We start from the raw sequence: 12,460 nt of genomic DNA on the forward strand, positions 1-12,460 counted from the left end.
TGCAGTGAAAATGGATGATGTCGGGATGTACAGAGAGGCGGTAGGCAGCCTTATATACCTGACCACATGTACAAGGCCAGATTTAAGTTTTGTTGTGAGCAAACTATCACAATATTTTTGCTGAGCCTACAGAGGAACAGTGGGTAACTGTGAAACATGTGTTAAGATACCTTAGAGGCACTATAGAGAAAGAGTTGTGTTTCAGAAGAAACGATAGTGAGAAGCTAGGCTTACTAGCCTACAGTGATGCCGACTGGGCAGCTGATGTCACCGACAGGCGCAGTACCACAGGATACTGTGTAAGCCTCAGTAAGAACAGCTCTTTAGTCTCATGGAAGAGTAAGAAGCAGCCTACAGTGGCACTTTCCACCTGTGAGGCGGAATACATGGCTCTAGCCTCAACTATACAAGAGTGTATATATCTAGACCAGTTACTGGAGGGTATCGATGAGTACAAATATACACAAACAGTAGTGTATGAGGACAACCAGGGAACAATTGCCCTAGCCAACAACCCTGTAAGCAGACAGAGGTGTAAGCACGTGGACATAAAGTACCACTTCATAAGATCAACTGTAAAGGATGGGAAAGTAACTCTGGTGTACTGCCCTACTGAAGAGATGGTGGCAGACATAATGACAAAACCTGTAACTAAGCTGAAACTGAAGAAGTTTGCAGGAATCGTTTTTGGAGTTTAAAATGTGTGAGGAGGTCCACATTTTCATTTTGTTTACATTTTTGGAGTACAGCAACCTGAGAACAAGTGGGGGTGTTGAGGGAAATGTTTACATATGTCCTCAGTTATTGTATGTAATACTGTTATTGTACCACTGTGAGGCACTGTAGTATTACGTGCTACGTAATGACCAGTCTTGCGTCATGTAAATGAGGGTGTGTTCACCTGATGCACGTGTACACTGTCTATGTTTGTTCTCTTCTAAGTTAGCTCGGCTGAGCGAAGGAATCACCTGTGAAGCAGAGGAATAAATCATGCTCAAGGGCTAAACAGTTCATCGTCTCCGTCTCCAATATTTCTCTCCGAGTCCAGCGTATGAAGAAGCTGCCATCCTAAACCTCAACGAAAACAATATTTAACATAAAGTTAAACAGCAGATCCTAATAATCTGTATTTGACTAATCATAAGGTTGCGTCTGCGTGTCAATGACGGCTGCTGCCTGCTGCTCTCCCGTCACACACCGCACCTCCAACTTAAAGCCTTAGCCCCGCCCCCTTCACCTGAGCAAAGCACACCTCTCACTGAAACAGAACAATGCATTAATAAAGGTTCCAAATAAATCAAAATAAACTTAAATGCGGCTCCTACACATTATATTTGTATCATTCATCAAAGATGGCAGAAAAACATGCATTATGGAGGCTACTAAGGAGGGGACTCTGACAGAGGATCACTCACAAAGTACACAGTAAAAGTACTTCATTTTATTTCTGGTAGCAGTCAAACTAGAACCGAGTCCAACAGAGTCAGTTTCCTTAAGAACTTGTGGTAACAAATATTTGTATCACTCGTCAAATATAGCAGGAATAATGAAGAGCAGCTGATTTGAAAAAACAAACTCGAGAGACGGCGGAGTGACCGCAGTGCAGAACCGCTGTAGTTTAAATCTCCTCACAATGTTGTCCATTTTAGACACAGGCTTATTATATTTACAGCAGCGGCGTGCAGTCAGGGGAGGCAGAGCCTCACCTGTCATACTCATAGACTGGCCATACTACAATGTAACGGAAAAACAACTAAAGAAAAACTAAATAGTAATAATAAAATGTCTCCACTGATCTGTTTTGTAAGTGTGATTTCTGTTTGATTCCAATCGCTTCTTATAGTCAAAATCAGCAACATTTCCGAGCTCCGCTACAACTACGGGTAGCGAAGAGGAGTGAGGCAGGGACGAGCTCTGCCTCTCGTAAGCCCACAGTAACTTGCTGGAGCGCGGGCACTAATGTAGCGCGGGCACTTGTTTTGTGAGCGCGCTCAAGCCAGTTACTGTGGCTGCTTCTCAGGTCGATTAAATGAAATCCTTGCTTCCCTCACTTGCGTCGTTTCCCTGCCTCTAGTCCCTCCCACCAGGGAAGCATGGAGGGATGCAAGGAAACCACGAGAAGCAGGAAATGAGTTTTAAGAGCAATGGGACGTCCTTTCCTCCGGAGCGTCACGTGAAGCGACGTCCGTTTGTGATGACGCTGCACAGCTGATCGTCTGACAGCAGCTCTGTCCCCGTTATTTCCACACACCCCCCCGCCTCTGTTAGTACACATTTACTGACACTAACATGTGTATCATCTGTTGTAGACCCCAATACATTAAATAAAATAAGAAGTCATTCTCAAAAAGATAAATGCCATTCTTAAAATGTATAAACGAACAACAGTTAGATTGATATTGATTAGAGTGCACAATAGAAATAAAATAATTGAGAGAAGAAAAAGAGATATGTTATCTATCAAAACCCAGTTAGATTAACATTCATTGGATTGCACACTTTGTGTGTTTGTTTGGATATGTAGCACATTAACATGTTAATAGCACTTAATGACTGACTGAATGGAAATGACAATAAATTCAATTCTTAAATTGTAAAACGAAAAAAGCGATCATGAAAATGTTTCCAATAATGATGTTTGACCACTTTGTTGTTCAGATATTTCACATATTTGTAACTAAATGAAACAGGAATTGAAACAAAACACGGTATAACCTGAGGAGTGAGTCCCGTGAGGTTCATGTATTTTCTTCACTCTGCTCTCATGTCAAGAAGCATCAGATCAGTGCATGCACTGCCTCGTCCAATCAGTGAGCGATACACAGTAAGGGGGCGGGGTTAGTATCTGAGGATTTCATCGGAGGATGGTCTGGTGGTTCCTCGGTTATCGCTCCTCCATGATCGCTCCTCGCTCCTCGATCCTCGGTCCTCCGGCAGAAATAAGAGCCATGGGACGGTACTCAAGATGACTGCGGTCAACTCAGCCGTCTCTCAAATTTGCTTGGTCAAATGAGCAGTTCTTCATTTCTGAGTGCGCGATTTATAGCGCCTTACGGTAATCGCTGAGAAGCGGCACCAACGCAAGAGTAAAAGAATGCATGTTTTTTCTGCTTCATGCGATACAAATTATTTTTACCATGAGTTCTTAAAAAAACTAACACTGTTTGACTCAGTCCAATGAAATGAAGTACTTTTACTGTCTTTTTTTCTGGGTAATATTCTCAAATTCCCTTCCTGAGAACAAAATCATGCAACTTCTGCTATATTTGATGAGATAAAATGATTTTTAGCGATACATCCTTAATAAAAGTGATACTGTTGGACTCACTACTTGTTAGAGTACTACCACAAGTACAATCAAGTACTTTTACTGTGTACTTTTGAGTAATCCCCTGTCAAACTCCCCTCCAGAGTACAATAATGCATGTTTTCTGCCATCTTTGATGAGAGATAAAATGATTTTGTGCAATAAGTTCTTAATGTAATTGGTACTGTTGAACTCAGTACTACTTGGACTACTACCAAAAGTACAATCAAGTACTTTTACTGTGTACTTTTTGAGTAATCCTTTGTCAAACTCCACCCCTGAGTACAATAATGCATGTTTTCTGCCATCTTTGATGAGAGATAAAATGATTTTGTGCAATAAGTTCTTAATGTAATTGGTACTGTTGGATTCAGTACTACTTGGACTACTACCAAAAGTACTACGCTGCTTTTAATTGAACTATTCACATCTTAGACTGCACTGTAACTTTTATCCATGTATTTTTTCTTTTAATGTTTATTTTATTAGCTTTTCTTTTTAATGACTGATTTTAAATGCCCTTTTCTTAATGTCTTTCATTTTTTGTAAAGCACTTTGAATTGCCTTGTGTTGAAAAGTGCTATATAAATAAACTTGCCTTGCCTAATAAATGCCACCACAAACCCGAGCTGGATGAAGTTGTCACCAGTGCTGTGGTGGTGTTCTCCAGCTCCCACAGTGACAGAAATGTTGGAAAACATTTTGAAAATCTCCAAGGACTACTGACAAATTCAGCGCAGTCAAACTTGGACGATTCAACCATTGTGGAAGACTGTGTGGTATGTAATAATTATGTGAATGTTGGAAGTTGTTTCATAGTTCAAAAATATCATTACAAATTATTTGTTTACCTTCAAGTCCAACACAGCACAGAAAAGAGGACAGAGGCTCTGTGACCAGAAACAATGAAAAATATTAACATGGTTTATATATTTTTCTATTACCCCAAGTTCAATGCAATGCAACTAAAGTTATTTGTGGATTGTTTTTTCTAGAATGATATCGGACCTACGCCCTTCAAACAGCATTTTGAGGACTTAATAACCCAAACAGTTATTGAGAAATCTGGTGATGACAACATGTACTTCTGCCCGACTTTCATCCCTTCCTTGCTTAAGTACTTTCTGCCCCTGGCTGGTCTGTGGTCTGGCCTACTCTTGGGTAAGTTTTATTTTGCACGTCTTTCTATAGCTGCTTGTTAATGTAATGTAATATAAAATAATAAGGCATGTTTACTGTTTGGTTAGGTGACCTTGGACGCCATGGAACAGGGACCATTTATCAGAAACTTTCCCAGAAGTACAAAAATGCTGCAAAAAAACCCACACAGGTACAAAAACCTAAAGCTTTGATGTAATATTGAATTTCAATGCATTATTCTATAATCAATATTATAAACTGCAATGTAAACAGTATGTAATCCAAGTGATTGTTAACAATATAATTTGATGTACCGTAACTAATATGTTCAACCGCAGAATTACACAGAGGACAACAAAACTCAAGGGATAATGGAAAAAAGCCAGTGGGACCTCAAAAAGATCCGTTTTCAACGGAGACGTCTGACCAGGCTGGACGATTTTGTACATACATACAAAGTCACCTTGAGCGCCCTGCTAAGGGAATATGGCGACTCTCTGAGGAGGGGGAAGAAGGTACAGTTTGTTATTTATATATGGCTGTTATGTTATCACATTTGTCCCTAGTCATTAAGCATTGCTATCGATTATGTTAGGAAAATATCACTCGCCACTGGCTTGAGTTTCAATAATCAGGATACATGTATTTATTATCCTTGCAAGAATGGAAGTATTCATCACGTACAGAGCATTTGGTACAAATAGTTCACAGAGCAGTGTCCTTCACAAGCTTTATATATAAGAGACTTGTAGACAGACTTTTTACACCGTCACAAGATAGAGGAATACCGGTTCAAAGCAGTATACAATGTTTAGTTCAGATTAGCTAAGGCTCACGACAGAAATGATTATGCTTGTCATATGTCTCTCTCCATAGAGGCTGAATCATCATGTTAATCACATAGCTATCATCTGCCTCAAACAGTCCTGGTGCTCTTCTAGGTCATCACACATCCCGTTACGTACACAGCTACTTAGGGTCTTTGTCATCATGTGCTACTCTGATATTCAAAGAGTACATTCAGTATTTTCCCAACAGTTATTCTGCAGGTAATTTGGTCATTATTAACAGTTATATTAGGTGTGCTAATAATATCACAATAATATTGATACACCAATCAAAACTGTGATGCAACTATGCTGAATGTAGTTGGTTTCATAATTTTGATGAATAATAATTAATGAAATAATACATTTATTTCAGGCAAAGATAATGTTTGTTGTGAAAAGAAAACATTGAATAATGTGAAATGGCAGAATATGTAATGAAAGGTAATTTATGAGTGCATTTACTCTGTCAATATTCCTTATGAACTGCAGACCCATCGTGCGGACATGGAGCGATGGAAACAAAGAAAGCAGAACAGGTCGAGGAGTTTATGTGACACCCATAAGCAAGCCTTTTGTTTTCAGACAGCACAAGAAGAATGTATGTATTTATGAGAGCAAACCATTGTTATCCTGTTTGTTGAAAATAACATAAATGTTATAATATTTGTGTTATTAACACTTTGTTTTTATCAGCTCATGCAGAAGACAAAAACAGCAAAAGCTCCAGCTCCACTACAAAAACAAGCGCCAGGTGAAACGGAAGCACATATTCCATCACAGGTAATCCCATTTAGCATGGTTAAACAAAGCCAGGAAGCATTGGAAACACATACATCGAAACCAGCTTGGAATCTACAGCTTAATGTTGCATTTTCTATTAGTATACTGTAATGATAGAAGAACTGAAGATTCAAATTGTGTGATGAAGTGATTAACTATGACATGCACTTAACAACACATATTGGACAATGTGGAAGGCAATGTTGATGTTTCGGCTTCTATACAGGATCCACAAGACAAGGTCAATCTTCATCCACATCAGACATGACGGAGCTGAGGATGCCGCACAGGGAGGTAAAGTGGATGCTTCATCAGAGGTAAGAAACTGTAAGGACACATCATCAGGGAGTTCATCAGAGGGACCAGATACAAATAGTAAAATAATTGATTAACTAAAAAGTTAAAATGCAGATTTTAATGTTTAAGGAATGCTAAAGGAACGTTATAAAATAATACCTTTCAATTTACAATGTGTATCTCATGCTCTGTTAACAATCTAGCTTTGGGACATAAAAATGATATAGTATTTTTTTTGTGACCCCCAGCTTGTGGAAAAAAAAGGACACTGAGGTGGTGGTGTCTGTAGTCCCCACTCAAATAAGAGGCAACAGTTTTACCATCCGTCACTCTGACATGCGGACCCTTAGACCACACCAGTGGCTGACAGGCGAGGTATTTCATCCATATCATAGGACAGAACCAGTGCTCATACCAAGTCTCTTCACTACACATGAATCCAATATTCATGTAACGCTAGCTTCATGGCACACCACTGAAGTCTTGTTAGCACCCAAAGCCTAAAATGTATTAAACTGTTTTTAAAAGTGAATCTTAAAAGGCATCCACAGTTGAATATTTAACTTTTATTGTACACTAGAAGAAGTAGTCAAATGTGGTCATTCACTGTTATAATTTTCTGTTTTTATCAACGAAACTTAACACCTGTCAACTACATTATTATTTATATCTGAGTCCGACCCTTGTCAATTAACTACGGGGGTCCCTCAGGGCTCTGTTCTTGGTCCCCTCCTCTTCTCCGTGTACACAAACTCGCTCGGATCAGTCATTAGCCCGCATGGTTTTTCTTACCACTGCTACGCTGACGACGCTCAGAGACCCAGGTCGTTGCACGCATCTCTGCTTGTCTAGCTGACATCTCTCAGTGGATGTCTGCTCACCACCTCAAGCTCAACCTTGACAAGACTGAGCTGCTCTTCCTCCTGGGTAAAGATTGTCCCACTCTTGACCTAACAAACAACATCGGCACCTCAGTTGTTTCCCCGACTCAGACTGCAAGGAATCTGGGTGTGACCCTAGATAACAACCTGTCCTTTACTGCAAACATCGCTGCTACAACCCGTTGCTGCAGATACACGCTTTACAACATCAGGAAGATACGTCCCCAGCTGACTCAGAAAGCGACTCAGGTTCTGGTCCAGGCTCTCGTCATCTCACGCCTAGACTACTGCAACTCCCTCCTGGCTGGTCTACCTGCATGTGCCATCCGACCTCTGCAGCTCATCCAGAATGCAGCGGCTCGTCTGGTTTTCAACCTTCCTAAATTCTCCCACACCACTCCGCTCCTCCGCTCCCTTCACTGGCTTCCGGTAACTGCTAGAATCCACTTCAAGACACTGGTACTTGCTTACCATGCTGCGAATGGATCTGGCCCTTCCTACATCCAGGACATGGTTAAACCGTACACCCCAGCGCGTGCACTACGCTCTGCATCAGCCAAACGACTCGCTGCGCCCTCGCTGCGAGGGGGACCCAAGTTCCCATCGGCAAAAACACGTGGGTTTGCTGTCCTGGCTCCAGGATGGTGGAATGAGCTCCCCATTGACATCAGGACAGCAGATAGCTTACACACCTTCCAGACTGAAAACTCATCTCTTTCGACTCCACTTCGAGCGATAGAACTACAGTGTTTCCCACAGATCTGAAATATACTTTGGGGGGTGGTGGTAGCGGGGGGGGGTTGAGGTAACGTGCAACAACATTAACCTTTCTGTTGGTCGCTTGTTAGCAGACCCTTCACGCGATGGCAGAGCGAACAGGTACAGGCAGGGTCCATAATGATAGCCCTATAGTTTAAATCTACTACCCACACATGAACATATGGAAATGGGTTACTATTTAAAAAAATAAATGTATTTATTAATGTATTTAGGAACCTATCCATGTGATTTTTAGTGGGGGTCGACCTCAAATCCTCTAGGGGGGTCCAGGGGCATGCCCCCCCGGTAATATTTTATTTTTTATTTTGGAGTTAAATGCATCAATCTGGTGCATTTTGAGGGGCAAATAAAGAGACTAGATCTATGGAAACACCTATATGAAACAGAACTGTATACATTTCAATAATCATAAAATCAAGGCCATAACCAACAACATACCATTTCCAATATGAAAAAAACACTGAAACTTGTTTATTAATTTAGTTTTGGTTCATTTATAGTTGTGAGTGTGTCTGTGCTCCTGAATCAGCCTCTCCTGTCTCCCTCCTCTCCCTCCTCTCCCCCCCTCCTCTTTGAGGCAGCAGCAAAGACTAGTTTTCTCTCAACAAGTTTTAAAAGTGTATCTTACCTTTTTTCACCTAGTTAACTTTTTATTTATTTATTCATGCATATTTGACTAATCACATTACATTTCATTTAGCTGACGCTTTTATCCAAAGCGACTTATAATGACCGATTACAGGGACATTCTCCCTGGAGTAACTAAGGGCTAAGTGCCTTACTCAAGGGCACACTAGTGGTGGTGTTCCTGGCGGGATTTGAACTCACAGCCTTCCGATCTTCAGCCCACCTCACTATCCATTAGACCAATCACTACCCTCTCAAATGGAAATATGTGTTTACATAAATGGTGACCACACCGTTTGAGACCCACAGAGAACTTAGACTAAGTTAACTATCTAAGCACTCAGAGAGTCCTTTACCTCACCTGAGCTGAGGTTATCCCGAGCTTGAATGACACACAGAGACCAATCAAGGGCTTTGATTTATGATCTGTATGACAGTGGCCATGTCGGCAGGCCACATCATGTGGACAGCCAGTCACCCTGTGTGAGGCAGGCCACTTAACAGGCCAGAAGGAGGCGAGATCAGAGCAAGGGAGCGAGGGATCATTGTCTACAAGTTAATCGATCGCAGATGGCGTCGTGGTCACGGACGAATACAAAAAAATATATATAAAAAAAAATGTATTAAAAAAAAAAAAAAAAAACTAAATGGGTCGCGAAATATACTTGGGCGGCCGTTAATGTACCTGGGCGGCCCGCCCAAGTATAGTCTATGTGTGGGAAACCCTGAACTATTAACGAAGCACTTTTATACTAATAAAGGACTGGCTTACCTAAAGCCAGTTGAGTAGCACTTGAAATGTTTGGCTCTATGAAATCTGATGTACTTTATGATTCTGTTTTCTTCAAGGTTGTGTCTTCCTGGTCGAATGTACTTATTGTAAGTCGCTTTGGACAAAAGCGTCAGCTAAATGTAATGTAATGTAATGTAATGTAATATAATTGTATTTCTTATTAATGTCTGCTTGTCGACATTCTCTCCAGATCATCGAGTGTCTTTTCCATATACATGCACATAAATGTGAACTGGGGACGAGGATTTATATTATCAACCATTACTCAGCTGGTGTGATCCTCTTTGGGAAAAGAGAAGAGGTCATGAAGCACACTTTGTCAAAGGTAACTTGTGTTTCTATTGAGGATAACTACAAAGGTTTTCATTATGTCTTTGTCTAAATATAAACATACTCTATCAAGCTATTTTACTCTACTGTATAAAGAAAACAAATACAGCCTGATGGGAAATGGAAGTTGTTTTGTTCTTATGTATTACAGATACACTTCGACAGCTATGGAGCCATTGTGTCCTTTGTACATGTGGACGGTGTACACTGGAAATGTCTGGTTAGTAGTGTCTATATCATATAATTGTATATTTCTTGATCAGCTAAGTTTTTGGAGATGTTGTGTTTATTTCAAAAATATATATTTATTTTTCTGTGTCCACAGTACATCAATGCTGAAGAAAGCACAGTGTATTTATCACTACCTGCACGCAACTCTGCAGAGCAGGCAGAGTCAGACAATGCTGCAAACAAATCCAGGTACTACCTGAATCCAATTATTTATTTCATTCTATTCCCTCATATATAATGTTTATATTTATTGTTATATTTATGTGGGAATAGATGGATCAGCTATATTGCCACAACCAGCCCTTTTGTTTTTTTATTGTATGTGCTACTACACCAGAACATATAATGTGTGAAAAATGTGTGCATGTTTGACTTTGGTCCATACAGATGATACCATAACACCCAACCCACTGAATAAACAACCTGTCCTTAGAGGGAACAATTGTCAATTCATTTTGACATCAGACTAGGTGTCTGCATGTTACATCTTAAAATATACATTTGGGAAACATGCATTAACATCACTTCAAATGGTGTTACTCGACTGCTGACACACAGTGTGACAAGGATGTATGTTATTATGCGAGTATTGTATTTATACAGTATGCATTGTACGTTAATAATATATCTTATCTCACGCAGTGATTACTTCAAAATGAGGAGGACCTGCTGCAGTAAGACGGACTGGGTAGACATAAAATGGAAGAGAGGAGTAATGAAACACCCAGTGCAGCAGGAGGGCAATAGCTGTGGGGTAGTTGTCTGCATGGTAAGTGGAATATTTATTTTCATATATGCTTTTTGCTAATATAACATTCTTTCAGCTTTTAGGATTAAGTCTGTTTTACTGCCTTTCACAAAAACACATTTGGGGTAGTTGGATAGTTATTTTAAGAACATAACATGGTGTATCACTTTAAGATGGCAAAGGAGGTCATGGAAGTGTTTCCTAAAACACCAACAATGGCCTTTGGGACCACAAAAAAGGAGATGGCGCATCAAAGAAAAGTGTTGGCCATGGAAATACTGACAGCATCAGGTGCGTTCTACTTTTTCAAAATATCAATTCAATTGTGATATTGTTGTACTTGAGATGTAACATTAGCATTTTTTTTCATCAGTGTTTGACAAAGAAGTCAACTGTGCCATGTGTGCCGGCATAAAACCACCCGGCTCAATGCCACATCACACCCACACTGACTGGGTAAGGTTTAATGAATATTGAGACTTCAGATATTTCACAATTTAGATTTGTAGAAAAGCATTAAATGAAAGCAGAAACTAAATACAAACACTTGAGGGATGCAGTTGACCATTGCTCAAAGCTGTTATAAGCAGGGCTTTACTCTCATTTGTCTCCACTCCTTCTATTGCAGATTCAGTGTGACAGCTGTTTCCGGTGGTGCCACACAGTGCCTGCATATGGACCAAAAGTCTCTTGAAGAGGCACAAGTTGGGGACTGGGTTTGCTCTCTGTGTGACAACATGCGGTTGCTGTATGTCCTATATTAACAACAAAAGGCACCGGCTGGGGACTGGGACTCCAGACTTTTCCAAAAAGCAGGGGATGTGGTTGCTGTGAAATAGTTTTCATTTATATGCTCAATTTGATATATTTAGAATATATATTTGAGATTTGTTTAACTAAGAAGTGACCGTTGAATAAATATTGCAAAACAAAGCCTATATCACATGGTAGCCAGTGTGAATTGTTTCCTACATTACAAGATTTCGATTTTCTATAGTACAAATCTGCGCCATTTCTTGTATAATTTCTCCAAACACATACAGTACAAATGCCTGTTTTGGAGTCTTCAAAAGGTGCAGTAGAAGGACTTTACATTTGTTAAAGACAGGATAATATAAGGTGTTGTGATCTTGGGGAATGAGCCTTGTACAGGGAAAGTGTGCTGGAGGCTGAAGACGTTGACTGGGACTGATGGATTGATGAGGCTGATGAGACTGAAGAATCTGCAAGGAAAGAACTAGGGGCAGAGAAATAATATATTATACATATATTAAAAGACATGCAGCGTCATAAGAGGCCAACAAGAGTGACAAGGGTGTGTCACTGTGCTGAAGGAAAGTTGTGAAGAGCTATCCAGGCCAGTCTCTAAAGACTTTCCAAAGTGTAACAATGATGTTGCTGGAGTACTGATCTAGTGGATCTAGTGTTCATATCATGTGTTTACCATATCCTGTTAAAATACTCTGTCCAACATAGTCAGTATTGTGAAGAACATTTTTCTAACGCTTATTATATATCAGAAACATGTTTATTACCAGGTAGGTTTACACGTACGAGGAATTTGACGTGGTAAAAAAAGAATACATTATTGTACTCTGGAACGGAGTTCAATCATTGTATCTCTCATCAAAGATGGCAGAAAACATGCATTATTGTACTCAGGGGTGGAGTTTGACAAAGGATTACTCAAAAAGTACACAGTAAAAGTACTTGATT

At 40.1% G+C, this 12,460-nt stretch overlaps 1 protein-coding gene across 1 annotated transcript; it reads left to right on the forward strand.

Moving 5' to 3' along the window:
- Window positions 1-3,805: 3,805 nt before the first annotated feature.
- LOC117551220 lies at window positions 3,806-11,677 on the forward strand. The gene is made up of 15 exons (XM_034223990.1): window positions 3,806-4,086; window positions 4,303-4,468; window positions 4,555-4,637; window positions 4,786-4,962; window positions 5,767-5,875; window positions 5,971-6,057; window positions 6,284-6,374; window positions 6,603-6,729; window positions 9,626-9,760; window positions 9,917-9,985; window positions 10,091-10,185; window positions 10,639-10,765; window positions 10,918-11,035; window positions 11,118-11,200; window positions 11,373-11,677. The coding sequence occupies exons 7-15, from the start codon at window positions 6,322-6,324 to the stop codon at window positions 11,436-11,438; spliced, it is 873 nt and encodes a 290-aa protein (XP_034079881.1). The 5' UTR covers window positions 3,806-4,086; window positions 4,303-4,468; window positions 4,555-4,637; window positions 4,786-4,962; window positions 5,767-5,875; window positions 5,971-6,057; window positions 6,284-6,321; the 3' UTR covers window positions 11,439-11,677.
- Window positions 11,678-12,460: the final 783 nt, after the last annotated feature.

Source organism: Gymnodraco acuticeps, unplaced genomic scaffold, assembly GCF_902827175.1.
Source record: "Gymnodraco acuticeps unplaced genomic scaffold, fGymAcu1.1, whole genome shotgun sequence".
Taxonomy (NCBI): Eukaryota; Metazoa; Chordata; class Actinopteri; order Perciformes; family Bathydraconidae; genus Gymnodraco; species Gymnodraco acuticeps.